At 39.0% G+C, this 27,597-nt stretch overlaps 1 protein-coding gene across 1 annotated transcript in view; it reads left to right on the forward strand.

The window, feature by feature from the left end:
* Positions 1 to 27,597, forward strand: part of LOC122788639 (VPS10 domain-containing receptor SorCS1-like) — a 1,297,464-nt gene that overhangs the window by 925,378 nt on the left and 344,489 nt on the right. The window contains exon 18 of the mRNA XM_044055539.1: positions 9,353 to 9,465. Within this exon, the coding sequence (XP_043911474.1) occupies positions 9,353 to 9,465 (113 nt within the window). The remainder of the gene's footprint in view (positions 1 to 9,352; positions 9,466 to 27,597) is intronic.

Here is a 27,597-nt window from a genome sequence, read left to right on the forward strand (position 1 = left end):
TATTCCTAAGAGAAATCACAGTGCTATAATCCTACTTACATGCATAAAGCATAAGCAGTGCTGGATTAGATATCCAAGATCAAAATGCTTCCAGTCTCTCACTGAACAATAGTTTTTAAAGCACTAACCAACAGCTCTCTAAGGCCCTCCCAAATTACATCATGTTGACACTTGGTCTGGAGTTCCCAGGCCACAAACTGCATTATTTAGCAAACTACCACCTTCTCAGGAGACTACAACAATAAAAGGCATTTCACATATACACTCTAGCAGAAACAAAAGCAATAAAGCACCTTCCACATGTAAATTCCGGCCCTTAACTTTAACCTTCATCCAGACTCACTGGAGCTGACTTGTAAAATGCTTGGCTTGGTTTTCCTTACAGCAGATGGCAATGTTGCAACAATCTTGAAGTTCACATTTTACAGTGTTTTCTTTCATTTAAAAACACAAGCCTGTATTTTACATTTATTTACACAATACAGAGAATTGTGTATCAAATTATATTTGACTAGGCTGGCAGCCTTTGCTCATCTTCCTCCAATCTTCACATCCCTTCCCCCCGGGGAATTCAAGCAAGTTTTTCAAGTGCCACTTGAGAAACATTGCTTGAGAGTGCCAGGTCTATCTGGGTGTACCTCACCCCATTTCCTGTCTTGAGAGCCCATTTGCATTGGCTTTGCTACTCCCACTGCAGTGCTATACTTACATATCATATGCTTGCAACCCCAGGCTCCATCTTAGCAACTTGGCATTTTGCTGACTGGCTCTGTTTAACCATGTTAGGTGGTTGTTATCTGTCATCTCAGTGAATATTCTTCCATACAGATAAGACTGATGTTTTTGTAGTGCCCACACTATGGCTAGATGTTCCTTTTCTACCGCTGCATAGCATTCCTCAATGGGTTGGAGCTTACAACTGAGGCAAACCACTGGGTGCACTTCTCCCTCTGAAGAAATCTGGCTAAGTACAGCCCCCACCCCATAATTTGAAGCATCCGCATGCACAAAAAATTCTTTGCTATAGTCTGGACTGGCTAACACAGGGGGTCCTCCCAAATCTTCCTTAAGGTTCTGAAATGCCTGCTCACATGCTGGGGTCCACACTACCTTATCTGGCCTGTTCTTTCTTTTTAGGTCTGTGAGGGGAGCAGCTATGGTACTATAATTAGGAACAAACTTTCTGTAGTACCCTGTTGTCCCTAAGAATGCCCTCACCTGCTTTTTGGTAACAGGTGCAGGCCATGCCTGAATGTCTTCCACTTTGGCAGGTTCTGGCCTTATCTTACCACTCCCCACTCTATGTCCTAGGTAGGAGACCTCTGCCATACCCACCTGACATTTGCTCGGCTTAATGGTCAACCGTGCCCTCTGTAGTCTGCCCAGTACCTCCCCTGATATGCTGAAGGTGCTCTTGCCAGGAATGTAGATAGCAATATCATCCATGTAAGCAAGGGCAAACTCTCCTGCTCCTGCTAAGATATGATCTACCAGCCTCTGGAAAGTCGCTGGGGCATTCTTCATCCCAAAGGGCATCTTTGTGAACTCATACAAGCCAAAAGGAGTCACAAAGGCTGACTTCTCTCTAGCACTGGGAGTCAAAGGCACCTGCCAATAACCCTTGGTAAGATCAATGGTTGTAAGATACTTAGCCCCACCCAGCTACTCTAGGGCCTCATCTGTCCTAGGCATGGGGTAAGCATCCAACTCTGTGTCACTATTTAATTTCCTGTAATCCACACAGAACCTGATGCTGCCATCCTTTTTTGGCACCAGTACCACTGGGGAGGCCCAGGGACTGTTGGACTCCTGAATCACCCCTAGTTCCAACATCTCCTGTATCTCTTCCCTCAGAGTGTGTTTAACTCTCTCAGGCACCCTATAAGGGGCCTACCTGATAGGCCTTTGGGGTCCTGTATCCACCTGGTGCTGCACTAGGTGGGTGCTCCCTGGTTTCCCAGTGAACATGCCCCCAAACTCCTGTAATACTGCTCAGATTTCTCAAACCTGATTAGGAGATAGCTGCTGGGATATCGCTACCCCTTCCACTGAGGTGTCAGCCTGAGCCTCACTGAGAAGATCAGTCACAAGATCTCTCTCAGACTTCTCCTGCAATCCACTGCAATTGCTCAGCACAAGGGCCTCCCTGTCATGGTAAGGTTTCATCATGTTAACATGGTACAATTTGTGCCCCTACCTTCTGCCCAGCAGTTCCACCATGTAGTTAACATCACTTACCTTTCTTACCACCTTGTAGGGTCCCTCCCAAGGTGCTTGCAACTTGTGTCTGACAGGAATGAGAGCCATCACCTGCTGCCCTACAGCATACTCTCTAGCTTGAGCATTCCTGTCATACCACACCTTTTTCTGTTGTTGGGCTTTTGCCAGGTTCTCCTGGGCCAGGCCCATGAGTTCCCTGAGCCTTGTCCTGAGGTTCAGGACATATGCCACAACAGACTCCTTGTGAGACTCACTCTCACCTTCCCACTCATCTCGAATTAAATCTAGATGTACCCTCACGCTATGCCCATACAGCAACTCAAAGGGTGAAAAACCTGTGGATTCCTGGGAAACCTCTCTGTAAGCAAACAACAGATGGGGCAAATATTTGTCCCACTCCCTCTTAATCTGATCTGCAAATGCCTGTAGCATTGACTTGATTATAGAGTTTAACCTGTCAAAAAGACCATTAGTCTGGGAATGGTAGGGGGTGGTCTTCATGTGCTTCACCCCACAGGACTTCCACAGACAAGCAAGCAGGTCTGACATAACATTGGCACCTCTGTCAGACAGCATTTCCTTTGGGAAACCTACCCTGCTGAAAATCTCTAGCAAAGCATTTGCCACCTTCTCAGCCTCAATGGAGGACAAAACCACTGCCTCAGGGTATTGTGTAGCTTAATATACAATCACTAGGATATACTTTTTCCCTGTGGAACTTGAGGTACTCAGAGGACCCACAATATCTATAGCTACCCTCTGAAATGGTCCCTCAATCACAAGCAAAGGCATCAAAGGAGCTCTCACCTTGTCTCCTGCCTTGCCTACCTTTTGGCACTGCTCATAGGTCCTGCAGTATCCTGTTACATCTCTGGAAATTCCAGGCCAATAGAAGTTTTGCATAATACGCCTATTTGTATGTTTTATGGCCATATGACCTGCAAAGGGAATATCATGGGCTATGGCTAGAAGTGCCAGATGGTAAGCTCTAGGCACTACCAACTGCTGTACTCTCTCACCTTCTAGCCCTCCCTCAGGGGTCCACACTCTGTACTGTAACCTTTTGTTCCAGTATACAGATCCCCCTTCCCTTGACAATCAGGTGCCTCCCTAGCTACCTGCCTCAGGCCTTGCAATGTAGGGTCTGAGAGCTGAGCCTGTCTCAGCTCTCTCCTTGCAACCCTTTCCAACTCTCCTTCCACTGGAAGTCTGGCATCCTTTGACAGTAGTGCTTCAGTGTCAGCCTGGGTACTACTCACCTCTACCTTTGAAGTCACTCTGTCCATGGGACCATCAATACCCACAAGCAGCTGTGGCTCACCTTCAGTCTCCCTGCTACAGAGCCACCACCTCAGCAGTCCAGGCTGCAAGTGTGCAGTCTGTCTGGGTCTCCCCCAGGCTACCAGACTTACATGCTTGTCTCCAAGCCTGACTGTGTGTAACTGCACAAGTGCAAGGTACTACACTATCAAAATCATTCCCTATCAGGACATCTGCAGATATATTCTCAAACACACCTACTTGCTGGCTTCCTCCCAGTCAAGGTGAGCCCTAGCCAAAGGTATTTGGAATGGGATCTCTCCTAAAGCCCTGACTGGAGTAGACTGCTCAGACAAGTGGAGCTCCTCTGTAACCAGTGCAGGCTTTACAATGGTTATATCAGAGGTTGTGTCTCTCTTAGAAATGGCCTCTTTGCCATTCACTACAATAGGATATAACCTCTGGTGGTAGTTTGGTACCCTTGTTGTCCCAAGACAACCTATTGGCATGTTGTCTTTCCCACTTACTGGCTCTTTCACCTTTTGTTCCCCACCTTGCCTCTGTGGACATCTGTATGCCACATGGCCACACTGGTTGCATTCAAAACATTTAACCCTAGCTCCTAGATGTGTACCTGGACTACTGACTTCCCCTGCTACTGGCAGATTCTGTTGGGGCAGTCTGTGCTGCCCACCATGAGTTCCTTTAGTCCCATGAGCAGTACTGGGGGTCCCTTTCCTGTGCAGGGCTGCCCTGCTTGCTAGGTATAGGTCTCCCTTCTTCCCCAACTCCTCTGAAGGAGAACACTGTCTATCAGCTAACCAGATCCTCATGTCCTCAGGCAAAGTGCTAAGGGCTTGTTCCCTTACCAAAAGGTCTGCCAGCCCTTCAAAAGTGGTGACCTGACATCCACTCACCCAACTATGAAAATAAGTGCTCAGTTCAGCAACATATTCAGATACATTTTCATCTGTCTTGCGTCTATGCTGATGAAACTTTTTACTATACATTTCATGTGTTAGCTTAGAACATTCCAATGTGTCTTTTTACAGCAGTATAATCAAAACAGTCAGCGTCATATATTTTTGCTAAAAAGTTACAGCTTTACCATGGAATAAGGGGGTCAGGAACCGCACCTAGAGCCCTTGGTCAACTTCATATTGTTTACATACCCGCTCAAACATATGAATGAAGCTATCAAAATTATCCACCTCTTTAAACTATGGAAGAAATTTACTGACTTTTAGTGCTTCTGGGGTCCAGTTACTCCCTTCCTCATTACCTCCATGACTCTGGCAAAGAGTCAGCATTTCCCTCTCATGCCTCCTCTGCCATTAATTGTCCTCACCTTGTAGACTCTTCATTTTCTCAACTGCTTCTAGTTCCATATGCCTGGCCCCCAACTCAAGTCTCTTTAGCTCCAGCTGTATTTTTAAGTCCACTGCAGAAAGGTTGAACTGTCCATTCTTTGAGGATATTGTATCTCCACTGTCAGTCTGATTGTCCTCTAGGCTGCTGTTTTCTGATGCAGCTATAACCAAGGCTGCAATCCGTTCTGCCTTAGACAGGTTTCCATGCACCAGTCCCCTAGCTTGGCACATCACTGCCAGCTGGCTCCTTGTCAGCTTTCCATACTCTTCTGCTGGCATGCTGCCTATTCACCCTGACTAACACTAAGCTAACAAAAGTAATAAGACAATTGTGATCTGAACTCTGGGTATACACTGAGTACAAAACACTTTTAGAGATCACTGTACATAAGCTGCAGGAATTCGCTCTACCCACACCACTACAAGCCAATTAGTGTTTGCCAACTAATCAATATGTGTTGTGGATCCCACCACAGCAAACCAATATGTGATAGGATACCCCACCACTGCCACCAATATGTGATGACCGTGCCCTGGCCCAGCAATCAAGGAGCCTCAATCCTCCACCACTAACACCAGGGAGGTTGTCTCCTAGAAGAGAAAAGGATAACTAATACACACAGTAAAGTACAATTTCCCTTGTGCACACAGAGATCACAGTCAGTCTGGGGCTGGTTGCTCCCTTGCTCACCAGTACCCCAATAAGACTCCCCACTGGCACAGCTATAGGGTCCAGGTCTCATCCTAGCTGGGCAAGCTAAAGCCTTCAGTACCCTCTCTGTCCAACCAGTGCTTCGTGTCCCTGCCCAAGTAGCTGACATAACACACACACACACTTTGAGAAGAGGTTATATAATCGCACAGACCCTCCTGGGAAAAGGCTGGCACAGGTTTTTCAGCTGTGCCCCTATTACCCAGACCATATGGTAGTAATTCCTGCCACCACCCAGCTAATAATTATCAGCTACTAAAAGGCCCTTAAAAGGGTGTTCAGTTATTACTGTGCAATATTATAATCCAATGGTAGTATGACTAAACAGTCAGGGCTTAATTTGAAGTGACTTAGTAAAATCTGTAAATATGTAATGTACTTTAGAGGTTAAATTATCTCTACATAAACCAGCCACAGATAAAGGTTTTAAAATATTTAATAATAAATAATTAAAACACAAGACAAAACTACTACAGTACAATGCTACTCAAGTTTAGAGATCACACAGAAACTTAAAACAATATCATAGGAAAGATCTGATTTCAAAGAAAAATACTTAGTCTAACTTTCTTCTTAGTTGAACTATTCCTAAGAGAAATCACAGTCCTATAATCCTACTTGCATACATAAAGCATAAGCAGTGCTAGGTTAGATATCCAAGATCAAAATGCTTCCAGTCTCTCACTGAACAATAGTTTTTAAAACACTAACCAACAGCTCTCTAAGGCCCTCCCAAATTACATCATGTTTACATTTGGTCTGGAGTTCCCAGGCCACAAGCTGCATTATTTTGCAAGCTAACACCTGCTCAGGAGACTACAACAATAAAATGCACTTCACATATACACTCTAGCAGAAACCAGATCAATAAAGCACCTCCCACATGTAAATTCTGACCCTAAACATTAACCTTAAAACAATGTGCATGAAACCTTCATCCAGACTCACTGGAGCCGACTTGTAAAACATCAAAGCGATTCATAAGATCTTTTCAACTTCAAAAGACACATTTGAAATGCTTGGCTTGGTTTTCCTTACAGCAGATGGCAATGTTGCAACAATCTTGAAGTTCACATTTTACAATGTTTTCTTTCATTTAAAAACACAAGCCTATATTTTACATTTATTTATACATTAGATAGAATTATGTATCAAATTCTGTTTGACTAGGCTGGCAGCCTTTGCCCATCTTCCTCCAATCTTCACACTGTTAATGAAGACATTATTCAGATATTGTGAACATGTAATAAAGCCTTATTAACCAAACTACAATGTTTGCAGAATTCATTCTGAGAAGTACAAAATACTTGGTCCATGAAGGAGAGACTGGAATCTGTTCAGCACACATTTGGGTAATTAACAGATACAGGTTTTCATTCCAATCTCATTTCATTTGTCTATAGTTAATTAGAGTATACTACAGTCTAATCAATTATTATACCATGCATGGGATAAAGCATTTAGAAGCTGCCTGTTGTCCAATATTAGTACACAGAACAGTCCTAGGGTAAATTACCTGTTTCCCATTCTAAGATCCAAGTTGGACTTGAATATGGACAGGGACGAACTTTGTTGCATGTGGATAGTGGGTCTGATCCAGAGCAGCAGTATCCTTTGTTTTGTTGATGTCATAAAAGAGGTTTAGATCCCTAGACCAAGTGTTTCTGATGACATTCGACTTGATGATGTTTAGTAAATCTATCAGTATTGGGTTGAAGGATGCTTTGTATGCCAAACAGAGGTTACCTCTTAGCAGTATGTAGGATACCAAGTGCAGTGACAGGGTTTTGAGTTGGTCCATGTAGGGCATGCTGTTTAGGTCTTGTATCTTTTTAGTAAGGTGTCATTGTGGGTGTTCCAAATGTTGCATGTGTCTGGACAGATACATGCCAAGGGAGGCATCATATTCAGTGAATGGACTAAGGATGGGTGAGCAAAGGGGGGCAATGACATCACTAGGTCTAGACACAGTCCCTTTGCTTATAAGCTTTGCAATATAAAAGGACATTCTTACAATGGACATATTGGTCAAAAGTTAGGTCACCGTTCAGTTCCCAAATCCTAAATAACTGGATCAGATCTTAAGGGTGTATTGTTAATGTGGTGTTTCCTTGAGTAGATTACTTCCCAAAAAATAAAACAATGCATTTTTTTTAAATTTAGTTTCAGTCCATTATTTTGACACCAGTTATTTATTTGAAACAAACCTTCCTGCAAGATAATTAAGTCATTTTGGGGATTCAATGACTGCTCCTAACTTGTAGTCATCTTCAAACTTGTTCAGCCAAAGCCCTTTGGTATTGGCTTTTATTTCAGAAAAGTAGATGATGAACTGGAGAGGTCCTAGCACAGAACATTGGGAGACTCCAATGGTGACTGGTTCTTTGTGGAGGCAATTTCCCATATTTTGATTTCCTATGTCCTGTTTGTGAGCCAGTTGGCAATCCAGAAGGAGACATAGGGGTTTATTCCCAGTTTGTTTAGCTTTTCTACTATGCCTGAGTGCGGAATTGTATCAAATGCTTTGGCCAGGTCAAGGTATGAGGTGTGTACTGCTTTGCCTACATCCATTGCTTTTGGTGGCTTTTTCAAAAAAGTCCACCACATTGAGTAAGCATGACCTGCCCTAGACAAATTCAAACTGAAATGGGCCCAGTGTTTGGAGGCTCCTTATGTCCTGAATGATTAGTTCCCTGATATATCTTTCCATGGCTTTGCATATAAGGCTGGTCAGACTTATGGATCTGTGCCAAGGTCTGCCCTTATACAGGGGAATGACTGTAGCTGTTCATCATTTGCTTAAAATACAAAACCCATTTGGAGACAGAAATTGGACAATATTGTTAGTGATGAGGCTAAGTCGTGGTCATGCTTCATGCTATTTAAGACACAAATGTAAAGCAAAAAGGAGCAAAAAACAGTAAATGAATGTGTATAAATGTAAAAACAAAAAACAGAAGTCATGCTGCATGCTATTTAAGGTGCATGCAGAGATATTGCCAGGACCCAGTGATGCAGTATTTTAACTTTTGAAAGCACATTTAGGACTTGATCTTGTGTGATAGCTGGATATAAACCAGTTTCAGGTATATCTTGAAACACAGACACGGGAGACACGAGTAAAGTTAGGGCTAAATTTATTAGCCAGTATGTTTGCTGTATCTTTAGCTTCAATGTAGGTAACATTCACAATCAGCTCAGCAAATCTGCATTTTGCTTTTGAGATTATTTATGAACATAACTAAAAAATATCTTCTGATTGTCTTTGACTTGGGTAGCTATTTTAGCCTCTAACTTGGCTTTGGGGGATTTTATTAATCTCCTGAGTTATTTGTTTATTTTGGTGAAAACACTGAGCTGTCACCGATTACAGTTTAGATAGTGTACAGTTTTTATTTTGTAAGACTACTACTTAAGTTAATTTAAAGATAAATGTGACTATGCTTATATGTGTTATTTTACATTACTTATTCTAAAATTTGCATTAGTATTCCTGACAAGATAACCAAAAATGTAAAATGTGAGAAATATGAAATCAGTGCAACCATTGTTATTACTAATCAGCATATTGCATCCTATTTGGTCTTTGATCTGTACATTTTATGAGTTTATCAGTTTGAGCAAAATGGCAGCAATAGCATTTAAAAAAGTACAAAAATATTTTTTAGAAATGTATCTGTTGAAATAAGTCTTTATTCTAAATGTTGCCTTTAGGAATTGTATAATAATTTGTACATTATATTTATATGTGTTAATTAATCAACATGTCTTCTAAAACATTATTTTTCAGAACATTTTCTGTCACATCCACTATCATTTTCTCCAAATCTGGACATTCACAACCCGGATATTCCTGAATGGAGATTGGATATTGGAAAAGTTGTTAAGAATGCTCTTGTGGAAGTAAGTACAACATTTGCAGGTGTATAGTTATTTATGTACTGTGAAAATGTAATCATATTTCTGATAGCAACACTTAAGTAACAGTACATTACAGGGTGCTGCATATAATCAAAACAATAGAATGTCTGAAGGTATGATTTTTCATTCATTCATTTGTTCATTCTCAAATAACCTGCTTAATCTATTATAGGCTTTCAAGGCAGATTGAACATATCCCTGTACACTGTGTATGAAAGGCTGTGAAGGAATCCTAATTTTAGACACATACACACACACACACACACACACACACACACACACACACACACACACACACACTCTGCATGAACACACTATGGTTAACTTGGAGGATTGCAAATTGTGGTTTTCCCACAAGACTTTTTCTGGATATGGGAGGGAAGTTGATCACACAGCAAAAACAAACATGGCATCATGTATGACATACCGACTCTACAAAGAAGGTGCACTAGGAATGAACCAAAACAGAGAGCCAATTCCAGGGATGCAACTATACATGCTGCTAAACCGCTGTGCTACCCACGTTAAGCATGATAAAGTCACATCTTGATACATTGCATAAGTCTTTATAAGTAGTTGAGTTTTTCAAGTTTTAAGGGAGCATACTATGCTAAGAAAATAATATACACATATATTTTCTAATTACAAATAGAAGTATAACAAACATGAAAAGAAATAAAGATATGTAATGTATATTTTATTTTCATTTTTAATTCAATTATACAAATTTTAGGCAAAACAGGCATTGCACTTTTTTTGTTTGCATTTCAACTAGACAAAACAAAGGAGACTAGATTATAAAATATAAGGACAGCTTCTAAGAGGATGAACGAAGGCTCCCCACTCACCTAAAGACCTGACATATCCTTACCATACAGAGAAGTTGCAGAAAATGCATTCTGATGTAGCAGAGTCCACAATGCTAAAGTGAAAATTCAGGTGCCACTAGTTACTAGAGGTGATTTAGGGAGGCTGAGGTTGTGTCCTGTCAATTTATTCATCTGTACTTGCCAAAGAGGCAGCAGCAGCTGATGTATCAACATTTTTTTTCAAAATTACTTGTAGTTACAATGCCACCTATAGGTTAACAGGTTCATAGCTTAACTGCTTCTGCGGGACATTTTAACATAGCCAATTATCCCATTTAGTGCATAAAATGAACTCATACCATTGGAGCTTAGATTCCCCTAATCAATTCCAAGATCTATATTTATACATTACTCTACTGATAATTACTGGATTAAAACAGATAGTTGGAGGGGACTAATGCATTGGGATAAAGCATTTAGGAGCCACCTCTGTCTCTTAGTAATACAGGGTGAAATCCTGGTTTAAATTTCCTATTTCCAATCCACTGTTCTAAGTTACACTTCAGTGTGATCAGGGAAGAGCCTTGCTTTACATGAACAGGGAGTCTGTTCCAGAGCAATTGTATCTACTGTGTGCTATACCTGTACCTCCAAATCATTCTGTTAATGTTTCAGAAGAGATTTGGGTCTCTGGAGCAAGTATTTCTGATACAATTTTACTTGCAGAGGTGAAGTAAATCCATCAGTAATAAATCAGAGGATGGATTGTATGCCAGACGCAGGTCACCTCATAGCAGTCTGTGACAAGCCAAATATATAGATATGGCTTTGAGCTGATCCATGTAAAACATATTGTTTATGCCTTGCATTTTTTTATAAGGCATTTTTGTGGACATTCCATGTGTTTCATGTTCTCAATGACTGGCCTAATGACAACTGAGTAAAGACTTTATTACCATAATGAGCATATGCTGGTCAAAAGTTAGGGCACTGTCTAAGTTCCTAAATCACAAACTTTGGTAACAGCTCTTAGGGGTATGTTGTCAAGGTGATAGTTCCCGAGGGAGTCAACATTTCAAAAGAGACAATTATGCATTTTTCAACATTTAGCTTTAGTCTTGAGTCTGGCACCAGTTTTTTGGATTGTCAAGCCTTTCTGTAGGATGGCTGAGTCTTTTGGTTATTCAGTCACTCCTCCTAGCTTGCAGCCATCTGCAAACTTAGCCAAAGTTCTTTGGTATGGCTTTTACTTCTGAGAAGTACATACCAAACAGAAGTGGTCCCTGTACTGAACCTTGGGGGGACTCCACTAGGGACTCGTATTTTTGTTGAGATAGCTTCCCCTATTTTGATCTACTGCATCCTATCTGTGAGCCAGTTGGCAATCCAGTGGGTGACAAAATGGTTTATTCCTAGCTGATTATCCTTTTTATTATGCTTGAGTAGGGGATTTTGTCTAAATGCTTCACCGGTTTGAGGCAGGTGGTGTGTATTGTTTTACCTTCATCAATTGCTTTGGTGACCTTTTCAAAAAACTCCACCAAGCTGAATAAGCATCACCTGCATTTGTCAAATCCATACTAAGATGGGATGAATGTTTGGAGGTTGTATATCTCCTTACTGATTAATTTCATAATAGTTCTTTTCATGTCTTTGCATGTGAGGCTGGTCATACCATATGAGTCTGTAACTGCCTGGGTCTGTGGTAGGTCCTACCTTATGCAGGAGAATAACTGTTGCTCTTCCATTCACTTGGTAGAAAACCTGTATGGAGGCTAAGTTTGAAAAGTGTTGCTAGTACTGTGGTAAAATCACAATTCATGCTATTCAAGATACGTCATGGGATATTGCCAGGACCCACTGTTGCAGTTTTTTTTCCTTTTGACAGCACTTACTGGACTTGGTCTTGTATACTTGATGGTGATGAGTCAATTTAAGATATTTCATGTGAGATAGGAGGAAAAAGGGGTAAATTCTCAGCTGAATTTATTGTTTAGTAGGTTAGCTGTTTCTTCTGCTCCTGTGTAAGTAACATAATTTACAGTCAGCTGAACACATTGTTGTATTGTGCTCCTGAGATTACAAACATAACTGAAAGAGGCTTTGTATTTGTCCTTTGCTCAGTTGGCTATTTTTGTCTCAAACTTATAGGTTCATAGATGGTTACTATGCTATCAATTTAGGCCTAGCCAAGCTTACCTTAAATTTTCAAAAATATTTCTGATGTATCAGTACCCCAAGGAATTTTATGTTTATGATATAGCCTTATAGAAATCAAGTGTTCACAGGCTGCCCCTGTCCATTATATGGGACATAGGTGCCAAACTAGGAAACAATTTGTGAATTATCATCCATTGGTCCAAGTTACATTTAAATGTGGTTAGAGGTGAGTTTTCCTTCTCACGGATGGGAAAAGCCTCATGCAGCAGCTGGAGAGATCACAGAGGTTCCTCACCAGGTGAATCCAAGGCCTCAAACATTTACCCTACACAGATAGACCAAACGCCCTGTCCCTCTACTCAGTTTCATACAGACTCCTCAGAGGTGACCTCTGTCTGGCATACAAAGCAATCTCAGAACCTGATTTGATGGGACTACTGCATATCCGCAAGTCAAGCTCCACTCGAGCAACCCATACACATGACCTCAACCTGGTCTGTGACAGGATTTGGTGAAACAGATTTGTGTCCCAGAGACTCCCCCATCCATACCTCCCAACCGTACCGAATAACTTGGTTTTTACCAAGTTTTGGGGTCCAAATAATGGGATGCCACAATTCCCAAGTGGCATCCCTTCATTTCCAATGTTTTCCATTTTTTTTTTTCTTTCGCTTTTTGAGCTGACGTCATCACGTGCAAGATGACATCAGCTCTATCAGTCTGTCAGAAATGAGCTCAGGACTCACATGCACACATTTCCAGCTGGTTCACTGTCTGTTTAAATGAAGTTCACCTTTTCTGCAAGTGCGAGCAGGAAGGATTGCTTGATTGCTTCTTCAAGGAACAGCTGCTGCAAGCATGGGAAGGAAACATCTAAGAGTGAGTACAGGTATTTTATACTTTTAGCTCGTGAATGGAGTTATTTTACTAAGTGTGGGTACTGCACATAGATCGTGAATGGAGTTATTTCTCTGGTTTTGCAAAGGAGTTTAAGGTATTTTGGAGTTAGCATTTTCCTGCAATGGAGTTTGGTGAACAGAGTATTTTTGTTAGTGTGTGTATTTTGTTTAGCTTGTAAACAAAGTTATTTCTCTGGTTCAGCAACGGAGGGAGTTTAAGGTATTTTGGAGTTTGTGTGTGTGTGTTGTGTGTGTGTGTGTGTGTGTGTGTGTGTGTGTGTGAATACACCTGGTGGCTAGAGGTACTCAGACTCAAACCCTGTACCTTGGGTATAGGTAAAAAGAACCTAAAGTCCCTAGTCACCACCGCTTGTGAATTTATGCCTCATATTTTTGTTCTGTTCCTCATTAAATCTGTGTTTTTTCTGGATTTTTGTGGCAAATCACTGAAGGATTAAATTCACTAAATAATGACAGGCATTTGAATTTCAGACTTCATATTCTTCAGAAAATAAATGGTAACACAAAACCTTTTATTCTAGCAATTTTCTAAGTTTATAAGATCAGTATTTGAAATTTGTCCCTGTTTTTGGGGCTGTATTCACCCATTATCGGCTTTGTCCAGGTTTATTGTGCTAAGATGTTGAGAGCTTTGGTGAGAAATGAGAACTAAATTCTGTATTCCTCCATTACTGGCTTTGTCCAGATTTTTTGTGCTAGGAGGTTGAGAGTTATGGTGAGAAGTAAGAACTGAATTCACTAAATTATATCAATGTAAGTTTCAGTCTTCCTGTCTTTCAGGAAACTGCTGATTTGGCATAGTGGTATGTTACTCTTACTGTAGTGCACAGGATCTTGAGTTCAAGACTTGGCAATGAAATGCATGGTGGTAACACAACATTTTATTCTGGCAACTTTTGAAAATTATACAAGCAATGTTTAAAATGTGTCCCTGGTTTTTGGCTGTTTGTCCCCCCCCAAAAAAAAAATTAAATTGAAAATAATTGAATTGCAAGAAGCTGTGCAAGATGCCTACTATCATTCTATATATATATATATATATATATATATATATATATATATATATATATATATAGTGTGTGTGTAAGTAGACTTTTATGATGGAAATGTTCTGACTTGGGTAATTTTGTCATTATTGGTTCATGCATTTTGTTTCATTGCCTACTGGAAAAATGTTTAAACTAAACATTTAAAATATGCTCTAACTTAAGTCTAACAAGTGTGCTGTATTATACAAGGAATATAATTTAATAAAGTCAGGAAGGTGTATCAACAGGGTCTATATTATATAAGCTATATAATCGACTCAAATTCCATGAAAAGGCAAAATATCGAATAAACAGATCAGCGATTTTTTTCCCAGAGAAAAAAATGCTAATCCATTAAAAAAAACACAAAATAAAGTGGGGGGCTTAGCCCTCCACACCCCCGATGTTGGGGGCTGTGCCCTCCACATCCTCCCTAATTAAATATACCAAATCTGAAATCGCACCACAGTGGAGGAAATGGCAAAGTCCTGAAAACAGCCTAATGATTTTTTTCCCTAAGAAATAAATCGCTGTTCTGTGCTTTTGGAATTTTGCCATTTCGCTGAAACAAGTTTGATTAAGCAGCGTTCACAATTTCAAGTTTTCACTGACTTAATAGGAACCCATATAAAAAACATATGTATGTTTCTTGTTTTGTGTGCAAGGGGCCTATAATTTGAAAACAGCCCAAAAGTAATCTTTATCCACCTCTGGCCAGATGCATTTCCTTTGGATGTGGTGTGGGTTTCAATGATGTTTCAATGAATGTTAGTTTCAAGGGCAGAGAAGTTTTAATGCCAAGTGTATTTTCATTGTGAGACAGTATTACTTTGTTTAGCAGATATCTGTTAGTGTTTGTGCATTGTGCTATAAAATATAAAAATAAAATCCAAATAATCATTGTAGAAGTAAAGCAGTATGCATTCACACATTAGTGTTTATGGTAAATTGGGCGAAATAGCCAGGTAATGGACTTTGGAATGGCTGCAGGGGGACTCTGGTGCCATATTTTGGTTGTTTGTTCTTCAGTTTGCATTTGAAAGTTGGTATCCCACAATTCCACTGGAGTGGATGGGGTTACATAATTATATATGCAAATTTTACATTAATCAGCGTACAGATTTGAACCTATTTTTCATGGGCCTAGTCCAGATTTTTTATGTTTCCAGGTTGAGAGGTATACCCCCATCTGTGGAATAGACTCCCTCTCCACGTCAAGCAGAGCACCTCATTATCCCTTTTTAAGTGCAACCTGGATAACTGGATGGGAAACAGAAAATACACCCCTGGGATTCCACCTGTGTCCCTGTTAGACAGGGGCACTGGGTGCTGACTTGTCTAAACATGGGATAAACTCTTGGCTAGGCTTATAAGGACCTCAGGGCCAATAGCCTAGTAACCTCCTATTATCCTACAATCCTATGAAGCCTGTTACAGAGAAGGAGTTATCTTTGAAACATATACCTGTCCCTCCAATGTGTCCTGTTTATGTGGTAGATAAGGTTAAGGTCCTTAGATAATGGTATTTCAGTTGCTATTTGTTTTGTTGATTTGTAATAGATCCATCAGTTTGCGATCAGTGGATTCCTTGTAGGGGGTCTATGTTATGTCTGTGAAAACCCCTTTCAGCACATGGCTCTTTTCCAAATGCTAACCAGCGAAACCTAGCTCTCATGAATAGCCATTTCAGTGAATTTTTTCCTAGGGGGGAAAAACGCTTTGCCATCATCAGGAATTTGCCCTTGTCCCCACTGTAGTGTGATTCCAGAGTTTGTATATTTAGTTAAGGGGGTGTTGGGGGCAGGTGGCATAGCCCCCACATTGAGAGGTGTGGGGGCAATGCCCCTCACTTTGAAAGGTTTTAAATTTTGTCTGGTTTTAGGTTGACCAAGCATTTTTCCCCCTAGGAAAAGATTTACTGTAATGGCAATTCGAGGGAGGGAGTTAGATTTTGCTGGTTATCATTAGGCAAACAGTCGTTCACTGAAAGGGGTTTTTGTGGACGTAATATAGACCCCCCCCCCTTGTAGGCTAGGAACAATAGATCAACATGCAGCAGTCTGTAGGAGATCTAGTACAGGGATAGAGTTTTGAGATTGTCCCCATAAACTTGTTGTTTACTCACTGGATTCTTTTTTATGGAACTTTTGTGGTCTCTCAAACTCTTGCAAGTGCAAGATTAGGTCCATGGTAAAGAGTGCATTGTAACTGATGATTGGTCTGATGAGAGCAGAGTTCAGCAAAACAATGACCTCTTTGGCTCTGGATGCCATGCCCTAACTTAAGTTCTGAAACGGAACTGGGAAGGGGCCAGTGTCTGTAGGTTTCCTATGTCAGCTCCCTGAAAATTAATTCCATGACCTTGCATATGGGACTAGACAGACTTATGAATCTGTATTTCCCCAGGTCAGTGGAAGGCCCTAGCCCCACACTTCCTTAGAGGGATAACTATTGCAGTCTTTCAATCATTTGGTTTGAAGTCTGTCCTGGTGTTTGTGGTTAAATAAAGATTCAATTGAACCTGACTCGTCATATTTCATACTATTCAGGAGGCATCCTGGGATATTATAAGGGCCTACTAAAGCAGTGTTCTTGGCCTTAGAGAGTGGTATGAGGACCTGCTTCCTAGTAACTGTTGGTAGAGAAATGATGGAGGGTATTTTTTTTGGGAAGGGGTTTGACTGGGGAAGATAGGGTAAAACTTGAGCTAAATTGTCAGCCAGCAAATCTGATATAGCCTCTGGCTCCAGATAGGTGGTTCCAATTAACATTAGTTCTGCACATTGTTGGATGCTGCCTTTAGGTTGTGGACATACCTTGTTTTTGGACATCATTTTCTTTTTTTCTTTCTTTTGTTAAAAAAAACGTATTTATAATGGGATTCCACTAGGGTGGCTTATTTTTGGAAGTTGTCCTATGTTTATTTTAGGTAGGTACAGCTGTCTCTATGCAGCTATTTACATGATTGTACAGGGTTTCTGTGAACAATCTCACAGAAGCAGCTGTGTTCTCCAGGTTTGAGAGTAGGCCTTGGAATATTGCTAGACTGTTGGTTAGTGTGATGCCCCCCTTTACCCTGTGTCAGTAATCAAGGAGCCCCAATCCTCACCACTGACACTGCTGAGAGGCAGTCACTAAAAACAGGGATGGAGTTGCACAGAATCTCAAATGCAGCTCTCTGCATCAAACACATTTTCCCCCAAGAACACACAGGGAACACACTACTGGGACTGGACTCTCTGTATCTCCATATCCCAAACAAGACTAACTTTGGAGCACTGTGTCCCAATTCCAAGTATCTGACACACACAAACACACACACACACACACACACACACACACACACACACACACCTGGGAAAGACTGGCACAGATTCACCAGCTGTGTTCCTCTGTCTAGACTATAATGTAGCTTGCTGTCACCAGCCAGATACTCTAAGGCTCTTACCAAGGGTAACCAATTATACTATGTCAAAGTATACTGATATTAATGGTATTGTGTGACCAAAGCAGTAAGACTTATTGGAGTGGCCACAGTGTTAGTAAAATAAGCACAAGTACTCTCAAGATATTAAAAGTATTCTCTAAAAGATCAGCCACAATGAAAAGGTATATAAATATTTAATAGTTGATAATAAAATAGAAAACAGAAGAATACTTTACAATAAACAACATACTTTTCAGTCACAGGAAATATAAAATAACAGAGTTGGGTAGAATCTCACATGCAGAAAAAGAAGTAATACTAAACTAATCTCATGGTACTTTTCCCAAATAAACTAAAGAGAAAATGCCCCTAGTTAACTTACTTAAAATTGCAATGCAAGATGTACTGCTGAGATGCTCACTTCCACAAGGCAAGATGAGATACTCCATACACAACGAAGTGTACAAACAATTACTGAACTACTATTCCTGAACTGTGATAAGTGACATATATCTTTTCTAGCAGATTCCAAATAAAAACAAAAAAACAAACTGCTGCTGCCAGAGTTCTGTCCTTCAGCTGGTTATGGAATTATATCACATCTAGTCACCTGATTCTAGCACAGTTCACATTCAGAACCCTGTTAAGATTGTGTTGCAGCATTTTTAACATAAGCAACTTTTACAAATACATTTTAATACAAGCATCTGCTCAGATTAATGTGACAGTCAAATGACATAAGATTATTTACAAAATCTCAGCCAGTCACGCTGGCATATGCTACCGATGCACTGTCTCACTTCTCCTGATGCAGCTGACAATACCTTACAACATCATGTCCTCTTAGTAGGAGGTCCTGAGCTTAATATTTATTTCAAAGGTGATAGCTTTGTGATCCTGCCTGACCAGTGAGGACTTTACACTATGGTGTGTACAACATACCCCCATGTTTGTGAGGCCAAGGCCAAGCTCATGTATTTTTTAGGAATTCCTGGGCCGATATGTTTGAGTTATGTATGATTCCTAGTTAATGCTAGGTTAGTTAAAGTCACCCATGAATATTGTGTTGTGTTAGGTTGAGTGAAAAGTGTCTCTAATACATTCAGGTACTTGGTATGAGCTTGCTAGATCCTAGAGTGGGACCTATTGCTTGCAATGCTAATGATAAGAGAATATACTTATACTAAGTTAGATGTGGAGAACCTCAAGTCTGTCATACTGTCTGATAAGCCTTGAGGTGTGTTCATCTCTGATGTAACTTTGCATTCCTCATCCTATAGACCCTACCTGTGCAGTAGCTGGTCTCAGTGTGTTGAGGGCATTGTAGCCCTGCACTTCTGGGGTACCCTCTGTAGCTTTAAGCTTTAAACCAAGTCTTGGTAGCTGTACCAATGTCTGTATTCTCTATGACGAGGATAATTTCCTTTTTAAGACTAGTGTCATTCAGCCGTACCACCTTTAAATTATTTTGAGTCTATTTAGCTATGTTAGTAGGTTTATCAGATTGGCTCTGCCTAAAAAAGACACTATGGAGGTTGAAAAGGTTTTAGCCAATATTCAAAAACCTAGAAAGGACAGGTGCAGACCAATTCTGACAAATTAGTGTGATCTGTCTACCATATCCTCCCAGGCAGATAAATATTGTACCACCTTGTAGTGATACCAAAAATAAATCCAATTATTAAAGTCAATTATCTTCCGTTTTTACTGTGGCATCATCTTGGAGAAAGTAGAATATTGCTCACAACTAGGCTCAAACCAGCCTGGGACACATAGTCTGAGAACTGTATCATGTCCTTCTTAATATAATTCAAGGAGGTAAGTCTCAAGTCACTAGTACCTGCATGGACTATGCTAGAGTCATATGGGTACTTGCGGTGGAATGACTTGAGTGCATGTTTGATCTGATGGATCCTGGACCCTGAAAGGCAGCTGACAGTGACTATCTCCTTGCCCAGCCTAGCAAGTGGGAAATCTGTCTGCTTCACAACAGAGCCTCCCATGGCTTGCCTTATGGGCTTAGATTTGGGATACCTTGTTATGATGGTGTGAGTGTCTTGGTGTGTGTTGTCTTACCAAAGTGGTCTAGAGGTATCTGAGGATATTTTTTTGGCTTGATGTCTAGAAGGCCTTTGTGGTTTTGTAAGATTACATTTAAAAGCCTCAGCATATGTGGGACTATGTTCAGTTAATATTACATGTAGTGGGTGTAGAGTGTGTGTCACTGACAACCTGTTTGGTGTTGTTTGTGTTGTCAAGTAAGAGCCTTACCTCCAGTGGCATTGTGTAACTTAATGTCTCAGATGCAATATCAGTTTACTTTAGAATTTGGTGGCTTCTAGTGCATATGAGACAATTGCTACATTGCCTCATGATGTCCATGTCCACGAACCTCACTGCAGAAACAGTAGGAAAGTACAAACCCATGTTTATAGATCCTTAATTCCTACCTTTTACTAGCGAATAGTCCAAGAAAGGATAATGTGTACCTACTACATTGTTACTTGTTGTTGCAGGACTAGGTTCCTCAACAAGAAAACCAGTAGCTCTTTCCATAACTAAGCACTGGAGAGATATCTAAGGTAGTCTTTTATAGGGAAGATTGTGTGACTTTTTATTTGTATATAATAAATATGAGCCATGAAACCCACTTTCAGAATGACCTATGTGAACAGAAGTTGTACAAGCTCAATGCAATGCTCTGTGTTATACAGAAACTGTTTTTGAATCCAATGCCTAATTTGCTACTTTGTTGCAAATTAATGTCCCTTATGTTACGTAACGTACAATAAGTATAAAAGGATATGACATACCCAAGCTGCATACACACACACACACACACACACACACACACATATATATATATATATATACATGCATGCATGCATGCAAACGCTAATGTTGATAGGACTGCGAAGAACAAAATCTCTCAGTCTTTATACTTTCACAAAAGAATATTGCGACCTCCATGGCGATATACTTGAATATCCTAATTCTGAGGTTACACGGTCTTGAAGAAAACAGGAATGATAAAAAGCCTCCCGCTTTCTCTACCACTGTGTGGCCCCAGAGTATTCAAACTCTATAAATAACTATTCTCTTACCCACAAATCTGAAATCTTCTCTTTCAAGAAATAACCTTGTATAGACGCTGATTTGATGACAAAACATGATTCATCCAAATGCAGCCTTCTAAAACAGATACACTGTGCTATTCTAAAGTCAAAACTGGTTTGACATTTCCCATTATATGGGTTTCAGTCAGTGCTTTATAAGTGATTTATGGATATACCCCCAGCTATGTGGCACAAATATTTATAAAGCCCTGATTATAATCAAAATGACCCAAGTCTAGCTACCCAGGTCACGATTGAAAAGGATCTCAGGACCAGTTCAACTAACCTGTCAAATGATTACATACATAAATAAGTCAATAAATAAATAGCATCTCTAGTGCTTTAAAAAAATAACTGATGAGGATGGGGGTTGGGTGACTTAAAACTTTTCACCCTTCCTGGCAAGAGGGAAATGATGATCTCAGTCAACCGAAGGTGCCCCATGCAAGTGAGGTTTATGTCACAACAGTAGCAACAGGACTGGAGTATGTTGGCTTGTCATTTAAAGCCAGTGATAGTAGCCCTTGTGGGCAATGTGTTTGAGATGGGAGAGCATAGATCACCCCACATTGACATAGGTACTGATATCAGCTACCAGGGAATTGGGTTAACCCACAAAAAACACTGATGGCTGCCAATGAAAAAAATGTTTGAAGGCCTAAAGGTAATGGGGAAGAAATAATATATATATCAACACAATGAAGAGTCAGTACCAAAAACAAGCTTTGAAGCAACTGCTTTATTTAGAAGGCCACAGTAGACCACGTTTTCACCTGAAAAGGTTTTATTAGTGCAGTCTAAACATTCATCACTGACCTTCCATTCAAGTATCCTGCTTTACTTGTGTCTGTAACCATGTGTCAAAAATACATGTTATGTTGTTCATTTAGAGGCAAATTTTAAAACTGTAATTATACAATGACCCCCCCATTAATATTCCAAAATGTGCAAGCTGATTGGCCAGCGTGCCCATTGTAAATCCCACAATATACCAACGGAAAAAGGGTCTGGTCGCCCAGACTTTTTTCTGTTGGTATAAAGTCCTCAAAATATATATTTTTTAAACAAATAAAAAAGAAAAAGAAAGAAATGGAGCAATGGAGACTTTCTTTTCTCTGTTGCTTCCGTTTGTAAGCATTGATGTACTGGGTATGCATGGCACGCATGTCCCATACGCATGCTCAGTACATCAAAACAGGGAAGCAGTGTACCACAACCAGCAGAAGAACAGTAATGCGCCATTATGCAAAGACATTATTTAAGAAAAGTAAGTATTTTTTCTTAAATAATGTCATTGTATAATAGCAATAACCGACTCCATGGTTGTGGTATATTGAAATTTAACCACAGTTGGCTTTATTTAATCACTTGGGCTTTGCCCTCGTGATTAAACCACACCAACCATGGGTAAATCTTCAATATACCACACCACGTCATCGGTTATTGCTTTAATAATACATTCTGCAAACTTACATATTATTACGCTTAAACACATTCTGCATGTTGCCAATCATTATACATTCTAGAATTATATGAAGCAATGTTTCTTGAAAATATATATTAGTGATTTTGATTAACAACAGTCATATACTTAATGAACCAAAATTTATAATTCAGAAATCACCAGTAGTTGATAATCAGAATCATTTGTAAGCACATTTATTCATTCTTTTCACATAATCAAAAAAGTACTTAATAAATGTTAATATATATATATATATATATATATATATATAGTATATGATGACAAATATTTTTATATGAATATATCCAGCACCTTCTAGATTTTCTGAAATTCCACCCCGACCCCCCAAGCATGATATCATGTTAGGTCATCAGTGTTAGAATAGATCTAGAAGTACTGAAGCATGGCAGGCTTTTTTCATATATTTGTCCCTATATTTTCCTCGGCATCAACTATGACATGATAAATGCATTCACATTCAGTTTTGTAATCTAATCAGTATTGTACTGGGTGTTTTATTGTTTTAGACTGCAGAACTTTTTAAGGAGTTACAGTTAAGTTTGTGTAATGGTGAAATAGGTTGTATCTGCACTCTGTACTGCACATTAAAATTCATTTTTAAAAGTGGTATGAACAGTGCGCTTTGTCTCTGTGGAAGTAGTTATCATTTATGTATTATTTTTAGGCATCCAAGCAAGATATGTTAGCTGTGCTCCGCATACCTCCCAGCTGTCCAGAATATTGTAGAATGTCCTTGAAGTGGGTTCACACACACACACACACACACACACACACACACACACACACACACACACACACACACACACACACACATTTAACACAGTAGCATTGCATGTTTCACAATCTATTTGTGTGAGCTGCTCCTAGCACTATCATCATTTCATATTCTATCACACTCTACAAAGCTTCAGGAATACGCTTTTGTTCACTGATATTTATGACGTATCTTGTCCTATAGTTTTATACTACATTTTCTTCATACATACATACATACATAAATAAATAAAAATGTTTACTTTACATACAGAAGAAATAAAAGTATTAAAAAAAAGAAAGAAATCTGTACCAAATTTCACTTCTTTTCCAAAGAGCGACACTGCTGTAATCTTTCTTTCTCTTGTTAAACTCCATTGCAGCTAATCATGTTTAGTGAAGGGGATTAAAAAAGCAAATCAGTGCTAAAGCAAGTAGCTGCAATATTGGAAGTTATGTGCGTGTGCATATGTGTGTGTGTGTGTGTGTGTGTGTGTGTGTGTGTGTGTGTGTGTGTGTGTGTGTGTGTGGGTGTGTGTATGACATCTTCTGGAGGATCATTACAGTGCTCATTACTAATTTCATATTCAAAACTAATTTTCATACTGATCTATACCATTCCCTAACTTCCTTCCCTTCATTTCAAACAAAAACACTTTACCCATAGACATACTGACCCTCAAAATATAAACAAAAACAACAGTGGGCAGCTATAAAGCAACAGTGATAACACTGCCCACAAAATTAACGTAATGCAGTCACACCAGTTTACTATATACATATATCTATCTCTCTCTCTCTCTCTATATATATATATATATATATATATATATATATATATACATAAATATATATGTATATGTAGATATATATATATATATATATATATATATATATATATATATATATATATATATATATATATACACACAGAGAGAGATAAATAATCAACACCAAAAGAAATTTTATCTTAACAGAATCCATATCATTCATTATTTCTAATTTTAATTTAATTTAATTTAATTTAATTTAATTTAATTTTGTATTGCTTTTGTTGACCAGGAAAGTCTATCTGGGTAGAAAAAAAAACTTTTCAGCAGAAGTCTGGGGAGAAAAGCTCCACAAGGTACAGAGGAAAATAAAAAGATAAATACATAGTATGATTAATTGTCTGAGTATACAATAATGGGAGGAAAACAATAACTATTCAAACATACAATAGTGATAAAACAAACACTGACAAACTACATATGTATAGTCTGAATACAAACATATTCTTATGATAATACAGTCAATACCATGATATGAAAATCATTCAAAGGTAGATCAGAATGTGTGCTGACACATAAGCTCAGACCCATAGTATTTTATAACAGGACACAGTGATTATGACCAAGTAGACATAATTGTACAGGATAAGATATGAGATTCCTGGCCATTTAATTATTTTACAGCAGGATTTCACTACAGTATGTTGACTCAACATTGACATTGTTGTCATTTAACCTTCAAATAATGCTAATTATTGTAGAGATTTAGAATTCTAGTATCAGAAGTTAAACCAATAACCTGGACATCACTAATTTCACTAGACGAAAACAGCCCTGTACTCAGAATTGCTTTCATGCACTGAACTGACAACTTTACTGGAATGCCGATGGTGACATCAAAGGTCAGATGACATTCCACAGAGAATTTTAAGGAGGTGGAGCATTACTCAATGAAAAATAACTGAAAAAAAAGTTAAAAATTATTGTAAATCTTGAAAGAATTATTGAAAAATCAAAGAAGGAGACATTAAAACAATAAAAAAAAACATGAAGCAAGAATAATGACAAATCACTTTAAATTCCTTTCCACATGTCCACCTTGATTGACATTTCATTTGAAATCTGAAAAAAATGTCCTAAACATTTACCCTTTCTATGTACCATCAAAACAATTATCAAATAATGCTTTGCTAAAAGATGAATCATTGGTCAACAATGACCAGAGTCTATTCACAACATTTGTGACCTAAAATATATTGTTCCCATGTGTAGTTGAAAACTAATTTATTTCTTCTGATTGATTACTGTGTAAGACAATATAGTTTGTCTCTCTGTGGCTGAAACCTTTTGATAACTTTCTTACACTGACAACACTTTATCTCCTAGTGATTTAAATACTTATTTTGTGCTGTCTGCCTGTTCTTTGAAACCCATATCATGATTGCAAATTCTTTACAGCCTCAAAAATTGTAATTATGATACATTTCTAATCATATCTGACAGATGACAACTTGGGCTGTCAATATTGTATTTCTGTGGAAAAGTTTTTTTATATATATATATCAATTCATATTCACCGAACCATCTATCAAATTAGTCAATATTACATCCAAAAACTGATTAAAAAATAAGTTATATGTATATGAGAAATGTATTACCTTCATTCATATTAAAGCATGTTATAAACTGATGTAGTTCAATGACATCATTTTTTTGTAATTCCCTACAAATGTGCAACTACTACTTCCATAAATCCAGTTTCAGTAAACAACATTTTACCTGAAGATTGTAAATGTATCTAGATTAAAATAAATAAACATATGTGAATTGTTGTACCACTCATCTTTAAATAACATCTGTCTAGAAAATATAACACATTTTTGGTTAATGTTAATTCTAGTAATTCTAAAATGAACTGCCCAAACATCAGTGTTGATATATCTTGATCCATATAGTATTTAACTGCCTCAAAACCAAACTTATTATGGAGTGGATCTATATAATGAGGGTACTGTTTAACATTAATAGGCATTATGTATGTATTACTTTCAGTATGAATATTATCTGGTGACTCTAAGAAATTCTGTAGTGAGTTTGATTCTTTTTTGTTGCATTTTTTTATTTGGTTTTAAAACAATAAATAAACAAATCAGTTATAAAACAAGCAAATAACTACTTACATAGGTCCACAGCCGATCAATACACAAAAGTTATACATCAACAATTAATATTGTTTAAGCAAGTCTTTAAGTTTAAGCCAAAATTTATATGAATGTGTAACATTAGAAGTGTTCATCTTTATAATATGCAATTCACTACTGCAAACAATGTTTGCCATACTAATAAATCCAATAATAGAGGGGGTAACTTTACTTTCCCAATTTTTAGTAATTACTTTTCTGGCTACAGCAAGAATAGACTAAAGAAGAGGCACTTGGGTTGTTGGAGTTATCTTAGGAATTGGAGCATTGGTTCAAAGCTCCAGAGAGCACCCCTGCATTACCAGGCTATAATTCATACCACACCTTTTGGCCACCAAACCCAGACCGAAACACTAAAGGTGGAGGCATGTCCATATTCATTAAGGATATCCACACCTCCGAGCTAGTTGCTCAGCATAATGCATCCGAGATTATCCAAGTTCAACTAACTCTGGGCAAAACCGCAATCCAGATTGTAGCCAGACCCCCCACCATGCCCCAGGATTCCCACTCCTCTTTTCTTGATACACTAGAAAATATTAAGGTACAACCCAACACTCTAATAATGGGTGATTTCAACTACCCTACCATTAACTGGGAAAACTACTCATTTACCAACTCTTTTGCTCAACGTTTTCTGGAAATCATCAATTCCAACACTTTGGATCAACTTATCCACACCCCCACCAGAGGCAGCAATATCCTAGACCTGGTCATCACCAACATGGGTGACTGGTGTTTCACACCAGAGGTCAGCTCCTCGTCAGTCAGATCCGACCACAAGCAAATCACCCTAGACATCCACATCCCGGTACCACCCCCCATTAGGAAAACAACCGTAAAAAATTTCTCCAAAGCCAACTTCACCCTTCTTAAGACAGAAGTGGCAAACTTCATGACACCCATGCAGATGGACAATAGAGGTATGACTGCTGAATCCTACACAAATGCACTTTATAAGCACTTACACGAGTGCATGGATCATGCTATCCCTAACAGAACCAAGAATCTATCCTCCAAAAAAAAAAGGAAGCCGATCTGGTGGTCTTCTGCCATAAACAAGCTCTACAACAGAAGAAAGAAACTGTTGCAAAAAAGAGTAAAATCCCACGATTGGAGGAACTCCCTGGTCAGCCTCAGTAAGAAGCTGAGATCCCTCATAAAATCCTCCAAAGCTAATTATGAAAACAAAATTGCCACTGATTCTAAAGACAACCACAAAGCATTCTATAGCTATGCTAAAAATCTCAATGGCAACACTCAGATCTGCTCTGAGTTACAGCACAATGACACTAAATATATAGAACCAACTGATATTGCCAACATCCTGGCAGATAGATTCAGTGTTAACTTTACCCCCCTCCCACCCCCTAAAGGGCCCATCTTTATACCGGAAGAATGCAAAGTTCCTGTAATCATGGCTGCACAGGTAAAAACTTCACTC

This window comes from Protopterus annectens, chromosome 14.part0 (genome assembly GCF_019279795.1).
Source record: "Protopterus annectens isolate FY-2018-M chromosome 14.part0, PAN1.0, whole genome shotgun sequence".
NCBI classification, from domain to species: Eukaryota; Metazoa; Chordata; order Ceratodontiformes; family Protopteridae; genus Protopterus; species Protopterus annectens.